Source organism: Myotis davidii, unplaced genomic scaffold (genome assembly GCF_000327345.1).
Source record: "Myotis davidii unplaced genomic scaffold, ASM32734v1 scaffold223, whole genome shotgun sequence".
NCBI lineage: Eukaryota > Metazoa > Chordata > Mammalia > Chiroptera > Vespertilionidae > Myotis > Myotis davidii.
This window is the reverse complement of record NW_006294609.1, coordinates 57,003-72,015: the sequence shown is the minus strand read 5'-3', so window position 1 is coordinate 72,015 and position 15,013 is coordinate 57,003. Positions and strand designations below refer to the sequence as shown.

At 60.8% G+C, this 15,013-nt stretch overlaps 2 protein-coding genes across 2 annotated transcripts in view; one reads left to right on the top strand and one right to left on the bottom strand.

Moving 5' to 3' along the window:
• The window catches only part of LOC102775159 (proline dehydrogenase 1, mitochondrial), a 15,525-nt gene extending 3,616 nt beyond the window's left edge, over positions 1 to 11,909 (top strand). The window contains exons 2-13 of the mRNA XM_006768817.1: positions 728 to 762; positions 1,149 to 1,298; positions 2,363 to 2,427; positions 2,644 to 2,760; positions 3,183 to 3,262; positions 4,239 to 4,320; positions 5,609 to 5,701; positions 5,791 to 5,937; positions 6,642 to 6,817; positions 9,619 to 9,717; positions 11,355 to 11,443; positions 11,517 to 11,909. Coding sequence (XP_006768880.1) covers positions 728 to 762; positions 1,149 to 1,298; positions 2,363 to 2,427; positions 2,644 to 2,760; positions 3,183 to 3,262; positions 4,239 to 4,320; positions 5,609 to 5,701; positions 5,791 to 5,937; positions 6,642 to 6,817; positions 9,619 to 9,717; positions 11,355 to 11,443; positions 11,517 to 11,704 — 1,321 coding nt within the window. The 3' untranslated portion in view covers positions 11,705 to 11,909. The remainder of the gene's footprint in view (positions 1 to 727; positions 763 to 1,148; positions 1,299 to 2,362; positions 2,428 to 2,643; positions 2,761 to 3,182; positions 3,263 to 4,238; positions 4,321 to 5,608; positions 5,702 to 5,790; positions 5,938 to 6,641; positions 6,818 to 9,618; positions 9,718 to 11,354; positions 11,444 to 11,516) is intronic.
• Positions 11,910 to 12,622: 713 nt separating this feature from the next.
• Positions 12,623 to 15,013, bottom strand: part of DGCR6L (DiGeorge syndrome critical region gene 6-like) — a 9,035-nt gene continuing 6,644 nt past the window's right edge. The window contains exons 4-6 of the mRNA XM_006768949.2: positions 14,794 to 14,894; positions 13,862 to 14,002; positions 12,623 to 13,164 (exon numbers count right to left, since the gene is read on the bottom strand). Of these exons, the coding sequence (XP_006769012.1) occupies positions 13,081 to 13,164; positions 13,862 to 14,002; positions 14,794 to 14,894 (326 nt within the window). The 3' untranslated portion in view covers positions 12,623 to 13,080. The remainder of the gene's footprint in view (positions 13,165 to 13,861; positions 14,003 to 14,793; positions 14,895 to 15,013) is intronic.

The following is a 15,013-nucleotide window of genomic DNA, read 5'->3' as shown; positions in this document are numbered from 1 at the left end:
CGGGGTGGGAGTGGCCAGGGCTGAGGGCTGGCCTCACTGTCCTGCCCTCATGAGGCTTGGGGGTGCTATTCAGGTAGGATGGGAGGGTTTTCATTTTCAAAAGAAACATTTTGGTTGCTGCTTGGAAATTAAGTCTAAGGGGCAAGAGTGCAGCCGGGTGCTGGGTGGCTAGAGATGGGGCCGGCTGTGTGTGGGGGCAGGAGGCCAGTCTTGGGCCCTAGTGGTTGGAGGTGCCTGGATGAGGAGGGGGGGAGGGTAAAGCCAGGGGCCCTCGCTCATCCGTTTGGGGGATTTGTACGCCGGTGGTGGCCCGTCTTCGTTTCTCATCAGCCCCGACTAGCCCTGTAGTTCTGTCCTCTCCTCAGAAGGAATGGCTGCAGGGCGAGGTCTCCTTCCAGGACGCACTCTGAGCTCTGGGCTGTTCAGAGAGCTCCCACCTGTCAGGGGCTTTTACTTCCGGTCCAGGCTGCGAGGGCTCCGCCCATGGGGGGCCTCGGCTGGCTTCTCCGGTGCAGGCTGCTCCCCTCCCAGCTCAGGGGGGGTCCCTGGAGGCCTGGGTGGATGGGGCGGCTGAGCCACTCTTCCCTGCTCTGGCTCACCAGCCCTCGCACAGCTTTCAGGTCAGGTTCAGGACGCAGCCTCGTTTTCTCTCACCCTGATGGGTCAGTCCTTGTCAGTTGTGCCTCGGGTGGCATGACCTTGACCCTTGCCCTCTTCCTTCCCTAAGGGCCTGCACTTCAGCTGCGGAGAGGACGGACGGAGGTAAGAGGGGGCCGCTCACCAACAAATGCTCTCACCGCCACCCCCTTGGCCCCCCACCCACCATGGCTGGCACCTGGAGTGGGGGCGTAGCCAGCCCAGGGGGCAGAGGGTGGTGCTGAGTTCTGTCCCACGCCCATGGGCACCCAGGCCATGGCTCTGAGTGTGCTGACGCACCCTTCCAGCCCTCCCTTAGCCTGGGTTCTGCCTCCCCGGCCCAGGTCTGCCATGTGACGAGGGCTCTTCCGGGGAGGAGCAGAGGGTGCGGGGTCAGGTGACTGTGGGACTGGCAAGCAGCCTGGAGCACGTGCAGGGGGTCAGGGCATCTGTGTGCTGGGAGCGAGGCTGGGGCGGGTGCCGGGCCCGGTCAGTGCTCAGGCCGTTTGCAGGCGCCAGTAAGAGGGAGAAGCAGTACCAGGTCCACCAGGGCTTCGGAGACCGCAGGGACGGCGTCGTCAGCGCCCGCACCTACTTCTACGCCAACGAAGCCAAGTGTGACCACCACATGGAGACGTTCCTGCGCTGCATCGAGGCTTCAGGTGGGGCCGCGCTCTTGGCTGGCTGTCCCCCTGCCAGGCCCAGCCCAGCGACTGTGGAAATGCGCGCGCGGGAGGCCGGACCGGAGGGCACGCTCAGGGCTTCCTCTCTGTCTGGGCGGCCCTCACGGTTGTGAGGATAATCTGGGGTGACGGGGGGGCCACAGGCCAGGCTTAAGTCACGCTGGGGTCAGGCCTGCGTCCAGCAGCTCTGCGAAGAACACAGTTGCCCCCAGGAAGATGCCTCCCTCCCCTTTCCTGGGCACCGGGTGCCCGTGTGGACCTCTGGGAAGGCTTTCGGTGGCCAGTGGCCCCCAGATGTGGCAGGGGCAAGACGCTGGGTACACAAGGCACTTGGGTAGGCAATGGTTGCACTATTCAGGGAGCGCATGTCCATCTCCTCTGGTGGAGAACTCCTCATAGCCTTGCGACGGGAGCCCCTGCCGAGGGGGTCACTGAGGCCTCGTGTCCTGTAGTTGTTAGAGACCCGCCAGGTCACAGCGCCGTCCCCTGTGCATCCCCAGCAGCCTCCTGTGACGGGAAAGTGGGTCCCACACCTTCCGACGGGCCAGGATCAGAACAGTCTTCTAAGTGGTGCTGGGGAGACCCTGGCCAGTCAGGCAGACACTTGGCCGTCCAGTGCCCAGTGCTAGGGGCCCCTGTTTGCCTCCCTGCCCACTCTGCCTGGGAGCAGATAGGAGGCTCCGATAGAAGCAGAGACGCGCTCTGGAAGCCATAAGCCAGATACAAATGTAGTGATTGAGCCCCTTCCGCGCTCCAGCCCACGTTCTGCTCTGCGTTTGTGTTTGCGAGCCCCCGTGGGCAGCTGGGGGCTGATGGCAGGGGAGAGGAAGCAGCAGGGAGAGGGGTGGCCATCAGGACTATGTAGGAATGGGCAGGCCTCCCCACCGCCTTCCTGACCCACATGGCGAACGCAGATGAGTCACTGTCCCCAGGGGGTGGGGCGTGTGGAGGAGCTGTGTGCCCGCTGGTTCTGGGTGAGCACAGCTCCTGGTCCCCTCCCACCCCTCTCCGGAGCCTGAGGGCTCTTCCTGTGGCTTCCCCAGGTGGAGCCAGCGATGACGGCTTCTCAGCCATCAAGCTCACTGCGCTGGGGAGACCCCAGTTTCTGGTAAGTGCTGGAACCTTCCACGTGCAGAGAGAGTTTGCAGGAACTGCAGGCTACCATGAGCACTGAGTGAAAGCTCCTGTGCCAGTACCTTGGGGCTGGGAGCCAAGCACACAGGTGGGATGGGATGGGAGGGGGTGGCCCTGGGGCTGTGTGGGGGCTCTGGGGGTCGGGAGCTGGGCATGCGCCCGTGACGGCAGCTCAGGCCCGCATTTGCAGCTGCAGTTCTCAGACGTGCTGACCAAGTGGAGACGGTTCTTTCACCAAATGGCTGCGGAGCAAGGGAAGGTCGGGCTGGATGCCATGGACACAAAGCTGGAGGTGGCGGCACTGCAGGTGGGCAGCCCTTCCCTGGTGGTGTGAGTAGACGGGTAGATACTGGGGGGGCTGGGGAGGCACCCTGCCCAGGAGAAACAGCCAGGCGGTATCTAAGGTGGGTTCCCAGAGCTGCTCCAGGGCCCGCAGCCCACCCTGAAGCTGCTAGGGTTTGGTGGGGAAGGAATCTGACCAGAGGCTGCGGTCACACTGGACCGGAGGGCGGAGGGGCTGGCCCTGCAGGTAGCAGAGCTCTGCAGAGCTGCAGGGACAGGAAAGGGGCATCCGGAACCTGCGGGGAGGGACCATCTATGGAGCAGAAACACAGCCGGAACTAACAGTGTAACCAAGTCAAAATAGATCACAAACCGACAGGCGGGAGACACGGAATGGGAGTGGGTGGGGCCGGGGGGCCCGGGACAGACGCCTTCTCACTTCTCCAGGAAAGCGTGGCGAGGATGGGCATTGCCTCCCGGAAGGAGATTGAGGACTGGTTCAGAGCAGAGACCCTGGGCGTGTCCGGGTAAGAGCAGCGCCTGCCTGAGATGGGCATCTACCCGGTCAGGCGTGGTTCCAGCCGAGTCCCAGCAGCCTCTCCCAACCCTGGTCACCCCCCTCAAGTCTGTGGGCCTTGGGGTGATGGCGCCAAAGAAACTGCTGCGCTGAGGTGCACAGGACGGGAGCTGACAGGCAACTGGGATCCATGGGGGAGGGCCGGCAGCTCGTGACTGCAGCTGATCAGGAGTACCGCCCTCCTGGGCCCGCCCGCTGACAGGTGAACGGCCAGGGCAGCTGAGCCCCGCAGGGCCCCGGGCTTCCTCCTCAGGGGCGGGGGCTGGGACTGAGGTCTCTGTGGGGCCTCCGTGCAAGCCCTGAGGTTTCAGAGCTGCCGCTGCCCCGATGCAGCACACATTCATGTTTTGGGTTTTTGTGTGATTATAGAATTATACACCTGAAACTAAATAGTTTAATTGACCAATGTCATCCCAATAAATTCTATGAAAAAGAAGTGTTATTTCCTTTTCCTTTCTATTTGCGTGGATCTAACATGGAAAGAAAATCATCACTGGTATTTTTTAAAACATGTTTTTACTGATTTTAGAAAGAGGGCAAGGGAGAGAGAGAGCAAGGGAGAGAGAGAGTGAGAGAGAGAAACATCGATATGAGAGAGAAACAGCAAGCAGTTGCCTCCTGTATGCATCCCGGCCGGAGATCAAACCCGCAACCTGGGTATGCACCCCACCAGGAATCGGAACCTGCGACCCTTGGGTGCACAGAACGACACTCCCACCGAGCTACACTGGCCAGGGTTGGTTTTCATTTTTCAAACAGAGAAAGACATTTATATTTTATCTGACTTTTGAAACTGAACACTGAGGCGGGTTCTGCAGGGACTGGGTTTCGGGGTGCTCTTTTAGGGAATGGACTGGTTTGGGGTCTAGGCCCCCACACAGATTCTAGCTGCTGCCACCACTCTGCTGACCGCCCTTCTCCCGCAGGACCCTGGACCTGCTGGACTGGAGCGGCCTCATCGACAGCAGGACCGAGCTCTCCAAGCACCTGGTGGTCCCTAACATGCAGGTGACGCCACCCCGCTCGCCAGTGAGCCCTGTCCCAGAGGAGGCTGGGCCGGGAGGGGCCATGTTCCTGGGCCAAGACTACTGTCCTCCCTGGCCCCACAGGACCCCATGGTCCAGGGCAAGGATGTCAAACTCACAGCCTGTGTGCCACATGCCTCATTTATGGTATTTGGCCTGTGTTAGCCTTTGAGTTTGACATGCCGGGTTTAGGGGGAAGCAGACAGACCCACTGGTGCCCCATAGAGTGGGACAGGGACATCTGGGGAGCCTTCCCATGTCATCTGTCCTTGCATGTTGGGTCACCCCAAACCTCACGGGCCTGAAAGGACTACGCTCATATGATTGCCTTCCCAGGCTCCAGGTGGTTCTCGGGGGTTTCCCTTGCGGTTGTACTTGGAGTGGCAGAGGCAGGGGTCAGTGTGGAGGGTCCCCACTTGCATGGCCAGCGGCCGGCCAGGGCTTCCTCACTGTGTGGCTGCTGGTTCCCAGTGCAAGTGTCCCCAGGGCCAGGCGGAAGCGGTCACCTTTCCTAGCCTCGCCTCAGAATCCCACATCTCCCCGCCTGACTCTGTTGATTAACAGTCGGTCAGGCACTAGGCGGCCCATGTTCAGGGGAAGGAATGAGACTCCACTTGCCCCAGGAGGGTGTCGGGAATGCGGAGGCCGTGTTTGAAATCGCCTCTGAAGCTGGATATGGAGGAACAGCAGAGGCAAACACTGCCTTCCACACACCTCCAGCCTCAGCCCTGAGGGTCCAGCCTCCAGCTGAGACACCACGCAACACCCCACTCCTCCTCAGAGCGTCCTGGCCAGGGTTAGCGGGCAAGGGGGGAGAGCAGAGGGCCCCAGTGCCACGCAGGCCTGCAGGGTGTGTGCCAACCTGCCCCAGCTCCCTGCAGGGCACCACCTGGGGCTGGTGCCTCTGTCCCATCAGTCTGTGCTGCATGGCTGAGCCCTTCCTGGTGATTAGAAGGGTCAAGGGTAGCCTCCTTAGCCCTGTGTGGGAACAGAAGGGGGACGTCCGAGGATCCTGGGAGGTTGAGGGAGCAAACTTGGTGCAGGCCTGACCTGTGAGGTTACACCTCCAAGTGGCCTTGTCCCTGGGTCACCAGCCAGCCTCAGGGCGGGGCGCTGATCTTCATGTGCAAACGGTGGAGGAAGGGCCTGGATGAGGGGGTCTCGCTGGTTCTGGGGACCAGGCAGCAGGTATTGGTAGACTCTGGGCAGGGGAAGCACAGGTTTTGAGAGGGCTGGTCCAGCACCTGACACCTGCCCGTGTGCGCCCTCAGACAGGGCAGCTGGAGCCTCTGCTGTCGGGGTTCACCGAGGAGGAGGAGCAGCAGATGAGGAGGATGCTGCAGAGGATGGATGTCCTGGCCAAGGTGGAGGCCTGGGATGTGCCCGGGGGCTGGGGGGCGCCTGTCTCACCTGAGCCCCAGACAAACCTTCTCTCCCACCCCTGACCTCTAAGAAAGCCACCAAGGCGGGGGTGCGGCTGATGGTGGACGCGGAGCAGACCTACTTCCAGCCGGCCATCAGCCGCCTGACGCTGGAAATGCAGCGCAAGTTCAACGTGGAGAAGCCGCTCATCTTCAACACGTACCAGTGCTACCTCAGGGTACGTCCGGCCCCTGAGCCTCCCGCCCTTCAGTGATGGCAAGCGCCCACCTGAGCCCCCAGGTGGAGGAGGGAGGTTGGTTGATCCAGGTCCCAGACAAGGGTGTTGAAGGGGCGGGAGGAAGACGAAGGAGCTTGTTCAGGGTCCACTTAATGTCTTTAAATCCCAGATGTCAAAGCCTTCACGAATGACCGTTTTTGTAAGAATTCGATGAAAGCTCTGGGCCTTTGCCTAGAATTTTGCATGTCCCCCAGTAATGCTTCAGGGTGATCCCTGAGCACAAACCTAGAACGGGCTCCTTGGGGACCAGTGAGGTGTTCAGAGGCCGCGGGTGGGGGTGAGGGGTTATCTAGGCAGCCTGAGGAGACACATATACAGTGGCTGCTGGCACCTGCTCTGTCCCCTCAAAGGACTGCCCAGGCCAAACAGAAGAGGCTGCAGGTACCCCCCGCCCCCATCACCATTCCTTGTGGACAGAGGTCAAAGGGCCTCCCTCACCCACCTGCCTCTGCCCCAGTGCCCCTTGCTGACTGTACCCTGGATGCTCCTAGGCCCAGACAGGTCCTAGGACCAGCAGGTCACACTCAAAGGCTCACACAGGCCAAATGAATGAGGCGTGAGGCCCTCGAGTTCGACATGCTTGCCCTAGAAGTGCTGGCTGGAGGGGCTGACCTAGTTGCTGACTCTTGGCCCTGACCCTGCAGGACGCCTATGACAATGTCACCCTGGACTTGGAGCTGGCTCGCCGCGAGGGCTGGTGTTTTGGAGCCAAGCTGGTGCGGGGTGCCTACATGGCCCAGGAGCGGGCCCGCGCTGCCGAGATTGGCTATGAGGACCCCATCAACCCCACGTACGAGGCCACCAACGCCATGTACCACAGGTGCGCCCGTCCTTCTTAGGTCCCAGAGCCGCAGGGCCACCTGGGGAGGGGAGAGGAGGGAAGGGAAATGGAGGGAAGGGGAGGGAGAAAAGGGCAAGGGAAACATACCTCCTTGGTGCTGGAGCTGACATGATGGGCCCCTATCTGAAGGGGGAGCAGCCCTGGAGAAGGCAGCTTCTGGTAAGAGCAAGCCTTTTGCCCTGAGGCCAGAACTGATTGTTTTCTGCTTTTGATTTACTTTTTCAAAAACATTAAGGTCGCTTTAAAAATGTCTTTATTGATTTTTTAGAGAGAGGAAGGGCGAGGGATAGAGACCACACCCCCTATTGGGGACTGAGCCTATAACCCGGGCATGTGCCCTGACCGGGAATTGAACTGGTGACCTTAGTTCGTGGGTCGACTTTCAACCACTGAGCCACACTGGCCAGACGGCTTTTTTAATATAGAAACGTCGACTCACAAAACGGAACTGGCCTGGGTCCCGGCAGCTCCTGTCGGTGGCCCTCCCGCTCTGTACTCACCTTATTTCCAGGGACCATCACGGTCTTGCGTGCTGCGTTTGTCTGGTGATAGTTCATGCAGGACGGACAGGCTGGCTGCGTGCTGTTTCTCTACGAGGTGGTGCAGATATGTTGCAAATTCAAAGACCCCCTGAGGGTCTCCCTCACTGACCTGCCTTTCGGCCCCGGCAGCGCCTGCTTCCTTCCAGGAGCTGCATGCGCCTCTCATGGTCGGCATGTGCGCTGTCTTCTGCCCTCGCTTTGCGGGTAAAGCTGTCTCTGGACCCCCCAGGTCGGCGTGCAGACCGTTAACGGCCAAGGCGGTGCCTGTGCTCATGTGTCCCTGCGAGCTCTCAGGTGCTTGGTGTCCTGCGTTAGTTAGAAGGGTGACCCAAGGCTCAGCCTGTCCGTCCTTTGTGCCCAGGGGTGAGGACGAGCTGTGGCTGGCAGTGGAGTTGCTGGGTCCAAGGACGTGCACCCTGCCCAGCTGAGGAGACACATATACAGTGGCTGCTGGCACCTGCTCTGTCCCCTCAAAGGACTGCCCAGGCCAAACAGAAGAGGCTGCAGGTACCCCCCGCCCCCATCACCATTCCTTGTGGACAGAGGTCAAAGGGCCTCCCTCACCCACCTGCCTCTGCCCCAGTGCCCCTTGCTGACTGTACCCTGGATGCTCCTAGGCCCAGACAGGTCCTAGGACCAGCAGGTCACACTCAAAGGCTCACACAGGCCAAATAAATGAGGCGTGAGGCCCTCGAGTTCGACATGCTTGCCCTAGAAGTGCTGGCTGGAGGGGCTGACCTAGTTGCTGACTCTTGGCCCTGACCCTGCAGGACGCCTATGACAATGTCACCCTGGACTTGGAGCTGGCTCGCCGCGAGGGCTGGTGTTTTGGAGCCAAGCTGGTGCGGGGTGCCTACATGGCCCAGGAGCGGGCCCGCGCTGCCGAGATTGGCTATGAGGACCCCATCAACCCCACGTACGAGGCCACCAACGCCATGTACCACAGGTGCGCCCGTCCTTCTTAGGTCCCAGAGCCGCAGGGCCACCTGGGGAGGGGAGAGGAGGGAAGGGAAATGGAGGGAAGGGGAGGGAGAAAAGGGCAAGGGAAACATACCTCCTTGGTGCTGGAGCTGACATGATGGGCCCCTATCTGAAGGGGGAGCAGCCCTGGAGAAGGCAGCTTCTGGTAAGAGCAAGCCTTTTGCCCTGAGGCCAGAACTGATTGTTTTCTGCTTTTGATTTACTTTTTCAAAAACATTAAGGTCGCTTTAAAAATGTCTTTATTGATTTTTTAGAGAGAGGAAGGGCGAGGGATAGAGACCACACCCCCTATTGGGGACTGAGCCTATAACCCGGGCATGTGCCCTGACCGGGAATTGAAATGGTGACCTTAGTTCGTGGGTCGACTTTCAACCACTGAGCCACACTGGCCAGACGGCTTTTTTAATATAGAAACGTCGACTCACAAAACGGAACTGGCCTGGGTCCCGGCAGCTCCTGTCGGTGGCCCTCCCGCTCTGTACTCACCTTATTTCCAGGGACCATCACGGTCTTGCGTGCTGCGTTTGTCTGGTGATAGTTCATGCAGGACGGACAGGCTGGCTGCGTGCTGTTTCTCTACGAGGTGGTGCAGATATGTTGCAAATTCAAAGACCCCCTGAGGGTCTCCCTCACTGACCTGCCTTTCGGCCCCGGCAGCGCCTGCTTCCTTCCAGGAGCTGCATGCGCCTCTCATGGTCGGCATGTGCGCTGTCTTCTGCCCTCGCTTTGCGGGTAAAGCTGTCTCTGGACCCCCCAGGTCGGCGTGCAGACCGTTAACGGCCAAGGCGGTGCCTGTGCTCATGTGTCCCTGCGAGCTCTCAGGTGCTTGGTGTCCTGCGTTAGTTAGAAGGGTGACCCAAGGCTCAGCCTGTCCGTCCTTTGTGCCCAGGGGTGAGGACGAGCTGTGGCTGGCAGTGGAGTTGCTGGGTCCAAGGACGTGCACCCTGCCCAGCTGTTTTCACTGCCAGATGGAGCGGTCAGGCTCCCCCAGCACAGGGAGCCCCTTTCCGGGCTCGAAGCTGCATCTGTCCTGGGCGCACAGGGCATGCGCCTCAGCTAGTTCCCCCGATGCCTAACCCCAGTGCTGCTTGCTTTTTCTTTCGTACTCACAGGTACTGAGAAGGCTGAGTGCTCCTTGTCTTGTCCTGGCACCATGGGTACCTCCAGGAGGAGCGGGCTTGCTGAGTGGCCCTGGGCCCACCTGTGGCCTTGGCCCGTGGGGAGCTCCGACCCAGGCTCACGTGCCTCTCCCCCCAGGTGCCTCAATTATGTCCTGGAGGAGCTGAAGAACAATGGCAAGGCGGAAGTGATGGTGGCCTCCCACAACGAGGACACAGTGCGCTTCACGCTGCGCAGGTAAGGTGGCCCCGCCCACAGCTGTGTGAGTGATCCCGGGTCAGGGAAGAGCTTGGCGAGACCCTGGAAGCATGTTCAGCAAACATGTCAAACTCAAAGGCTAACATGGGCCAAATGAGACATGTGGCCCACGGGCCGTGAGTTTGACATGCTTGGTGTGCAGTGTGCCCTGCCAGGCATGGTGGGTGTTTAGGGGAACATCTGTGGGACAGCGGGAAAGGCGGCTCTAGTGCTTCCCAGACCCTGCCCGCCAGGTCTTGCGAGGCATTGGCACTGCTGTAGCAAAGAGGCTATCTGCAGTTAATTTGGTTTTTAAAATGAATACCTGGCGAACCAAAGTTTCAAATTCAAAAAAATAAATGTCGTTAGGTGACTTAAATAGCTTCTTAAAATACACAAACGCAGGGTGGAATGCTGAAACCCCTCAGGAAACCTCTGATGCCTGGCTTCTTAGAGACAATTACTCCTAACATTTTACACGCATTTGAAATTTAACAGAGTCTGTTTTCTCTTTAAATGCCTGCCCTGTGGAGCAAAACTGTGGTGGGATCCTTACAAGTCAGATATAGGAAGCAGGTGAAGCAAATCCTTAAATGTTCCAGTATTGTTGCCATGTTCTTCCATCTTGTGTCTTAGCCCGAGCAGTGCCACACCAGGACCCGGGGTCCAAGTTCCCCACCTCTCCCCAGTCACTGCCTCCTGGGGCTTAGGCCCATGCACTGAGTCTTGCTGGTCCTCAAGTTTCCCAGGAGTAAAGCAGGGGCCCCCGTCCCACAGCAGAGGCACCCCGAGCCCAAGGCTTGCTGCTGAGTGGGGCTTCCTAAGGGGCAGGTGGGGTGAGGGCACTGCCTGGAGAGCTGACTCAACCCGTTCAGTCATGTCACCGCTCCTTTGTTAGGATGGTGCTGCCTTTTCCATCTGACATTGCAATGGAAACGGCGATTTCTAACGCACAGCAGTGGCAGGCACCTCCTGCTCCGGGGGCCAGGGAGCCTCGAGCAGCTCGGGCTTACCTTCCCTGGGAAGCGGTGTGGTCTCTGATCAGCCCCCAGGGACCTCCGAGACCCTGTCAGCTTTGACCAACTACCAACCCAGCACAAAACTCAGTGGCCAAACAGCAGTATGTTCTGTGGGCCTTCAGTGTGGACTGGGCTCCGCTGGGGCCGACTTGGCCCTAAATGGCCTCATTTGTGGCTGGGACGGGACAGCATCTCATAGCCGGTGTCCATCAGCCCCCTTCCACAGACACAATAGCCGCTGGGGGCTGGTGCCTGCTCTATGGGACAGAGCAGCCAGTGAGGGGTGACAAGTGGCCTGGTTGGGTGTGAGGGCTGGAAGCGTCCCCGAGCCACACCATGGGGTGGCTGCTGGGTGGGCCTGCCTTGCTGGGTCAGAGTACCACTACGGGAGGCTGGGACAAGCAGGAGGGAAGGAGCCACTGGGAGTGAGCACGGCAGGAGGGAGGTTGGCTTGGGAAGGAGGGAACTTAGTAGCCACGGGCTGAGGTGGGAGCTGAGGGCAGAGGCCTAGTCTGGGCAGGACAGAGCTTATAGCCCTGCAAGGAATGGAGGTTAGAGCATGTGGATGGGGATATGGGGGTGGCAGGGGGGCTCACCTACTGCCTTGCCTGGGTACAGGATGGAGGAGTTGGGTCTGCACCCCGCTGACCGCCAGGTGTACTTTGGACAGCTGCTGGGCATGTGTGACCAGATCAGCTTCCCGCTGGGTAAGCTGGGCCTCCCTGGAGGTGGGGTGTGGGCGTCGGGGTCAGGACTCACCACCTCTGCTTGTGCGTGCAGGCCAGGCGGGCTTCCCTGTGTACAAGTACGTGCCCTACGGCCCTGTGATGGAGGTGCTGCCCTACCTGTCCCGCCGCGCCCTGGAGAACAACAGTGTCATGAAGGGCGCCCGACGGGAGCGGCAGCTGCTATGGCAAGAGCTCAAGCGGAGGCTCTACACAGGCAACCTCCTCTACTGCCCGGCCTAGCGCCCACGGGCCACCTGCCACCAGACTTGGTTTCCCAGGGCCTCGGGCTGGGGTCTGGCTGGCCCCTAGGCCAATGCTGCTATAGCCCAGCCGCACACGGATTCACCTCTCCACACCCGAGACTCAGAACTGCTTCCTACCCAGGATGTGGGCACCCACGTACAGGCGGTCTGATACCTGCCGGAGCCACTGAGAAGGTCAGGAACTGCCCTTTGAGTGGGCACCGCCCCCATCTCTGCCCACCCCTGACCTTAGACCCGAAGGCCCACTTTCCCCAGGGTCTGTCCCACATACCTTGAGCCCCACAGGTGGGCCAGCCAGGCAGAGGGAGGTGGACTGGTCAATAAACCACTACTTCTGCAGCCAGGAGCCCTCCACGCCCTTTCCTGTGGGGCCCTCAGGTGGGGTCAGCAGAGAGGGCGTGGCTCCAAGGCCTGAGAAATCTCACCTGTCTCTGCCTCTCTCCAGTCATGTGTCCCTGGGGGCCAGGCCCACACTTCCATCCAGGCTGTACCGCAGACCCACCATGCAGGGTGCTGGACACCCCCAGCTCCGACCAATGCAGACAAGAGGCCCCAGGGATTGTGCGTGGTGCTTCCCCACCCTGGCCTCTCCCTCCCTCGCCCCCTTCCTGCTCCCTGTGCCCATGACCCACACCAGGCTTTTGTTGCTCCAATAGGAGCAGGCCCGTGGCTGCCACCCACTGCGTCCCTCAGCTGCCAGCTCCATAGGGCAGACTGGCTGCGCCCTAGTGGCCCAGGGAAAAGGTGATGGGCCTGGGGCTGCACGGGGACAACCCCAGGCAGGGGCCTCTGTGACACGGGGTGGGGGCACCCTCCGCAGGCCGTGGAGCTGCCAGGCGAGGGCCCAGCTGGGCCCTGGTCATGACAGACACCACAGAGCTGTCACACAAGCCACTTGCAGGCCACACCGAGGCGCCTTTATTTCTCTGGCTCACACAAGTGTTGGGCCGCGAGCCTCTCCTACTTGGGGGCGGTACCGACCAAGAACGGGGCCGAGACCAGAAATAAGCACAGAGCCTGGGGCTTGGCAGAGGTCGAGATGTGCTGGTGCCAGGGGCTCTAGCCCTACCCTCTGCTCAGCTCTGGTGCAGCCAGCCAGTAGGCGGGCCTGCTCCCCCTTCCCCACACCGCTCCAGCTTTAGGCATAAAACCCCCGGCAAAGGGGGGGCGGGGGGCAGACACAGCCGGGGTCCACCCGCCTCTCCTCAGAGGTGACCTTCCTGCAGGCACCTAGGAGGGTGGTGGACGTCGGGAAGACGAGCTCCTTAGCTTTGTGCCACGCGTGGCGACCAGGACAGGACTGTCTTCCCCAGGCAGGACGGGCAGGGGGTGACCGGCAGGGACCCCACCTGCTCACAGGGCCGCCTTCCCGGCCGGGCAGCCTCTCTGCTGCAGCTTCCGGATGAGCTCCAGCAGGTTCATCTGTAGTGTCAGCTCCTGGGATCCAGAGGGGCCACTGTGAGGCCAGAATGACACCGGGGCCCCCTTTGCCCCAGTAAAGGCCCAGCTAGAAGCCCCGCTCCCCAGGGCCCAGGAGCAGACCTCAGGGCCTAGAGCAGTGATGGCGAACCTATGACACACGTGTCAGAGGTGACACGAGAACTCATTTTTTTGGTTGATTTTTCTTTGTTAAATGGCATTTAAATATATAAAATAAATATCAAAAATATAAATCTTTGTTTTACTATGGTTGCAAATATCAAAAAATTTCTACATGTGACACGGTACCAGAGTTACGTTAGGGTTTTTCAGCATGCTGACACGCGGAGCTCAGAAGGTTCGCCATCACTGGCCTAGAGTGTGCCAGGCAGCGAGTCTGGCCACAGCCTGCCAGGGGCTTGGCACACACAGAGGTATGCCGGAGGGGGCCCCGAGGCGCCGTGGAGTTGGGGACGGTGAGCAGCGCCCCTGCATCTGTGGGCAGAGGCCGTGGTTCCAGCCTCCATGCTGAGCGCTGCACAGAAACCCTTCCTGGAGCCGAACTCCTCCCATTTCCCCTTCCACCGCGCACCCCAGGCCTCCCCACCCCCACTCATACCCCGCCGCTGCCTGGGCAACCAGCCCTACAACCCCAGACGGAATCTGGCCCTTCGGGATTAGGTCCCCAGGGCTGTGCCAGGCCCAGGACACTGACCTGCGGGTTGGTGGTCACGTAGAAGCCGGCAACGCCCGCCTTCTCCAGTGTGCTCTGCTGGTCCGCCACCTTCCGGTCCAGCTCCAGGATGATCTTCTGGTCCATGGCCCGCTGCTCCTCACGGATCCGGTGCTCCATCGCCTGCCACCGTGAGGGCAGCTCAGGGATGCAGCCTCCCTCCCCCGCCCAATACCTCCCACACAGGGTCCTGGCCTGCCACTGCCACCCTTCTAGAAGCCTGGGCTCCAGGACCACTGATGGCTCCCTTACTGCGCCTCACTGCCTTCTTGGCCACACCAGACCCCCCGAGGGCTTGGCTGCTCTCCCGCCAGGTGTCCTCCCTCGGCTGACCCAGCCGCACCCTGTGCTCACTGCTCAGGGCCACCATGAACTGGCAGATGCTGTTCCACCTCTGCTTCTGTCAAGTCGGCCACTGTCTCTGGGCCTCTGTGCACATTACTTCCCCATGGGGCTGCCTGAGACTCCAGCTCGGCACCTCCTCCCTGCACCCCCAGCCTTGAGATTGCCTCGGAACCCCACACCTGTCTCTGCATGCACCCCCATCATCCATGGCTGCTTGGTCACATTCAGATTTTCTGGTTGTCCCTGAGTAACCAGGGAGCAGGATGGGCCCCTGCCGACTCCCTGTCACCCCACCATTGCCCTTTCACCTCCAAGGCCATGGGCACAACGGCCCCTGCACAGGCCCCGCCCATCAGGAGCTGCAGTCTTGGGGAGCAGGTGGAGGGGATCGCACACTCTCTACCTGGTCCTGGCACTCCAACACCCCATGGTGAGAAGCCACATGTAAGAACTCTCCAAGCCTTCAGCAGCCCACCCCAGGCTGGGGCCCAGGACAGCCAACAGCTCCCAAGTCACCCTGAGCCCCGTCCGCAGAGCCCAGGCAGCGCCCACCCTGCCTGCACCCGTACCTCCTGCTCGCGCTGCTGAGCTGCCTGGAGCACGGGCAAGTTGTGGGGCCGGCAGGCCTGCTGGGCTTCCTGGTGCTTCTGCCGCAGTGCCTGCCTGAGCACTGGGAGGGAACAAGACCAGAGAGTCCATCAGGAAGCAGCAGGGGCGAGATGGAGGGGCCAGGGAACACCCCCACCTCAGGGCCTGCCCCACCTCAGCACCAAACTGAGGCCCAGGGCG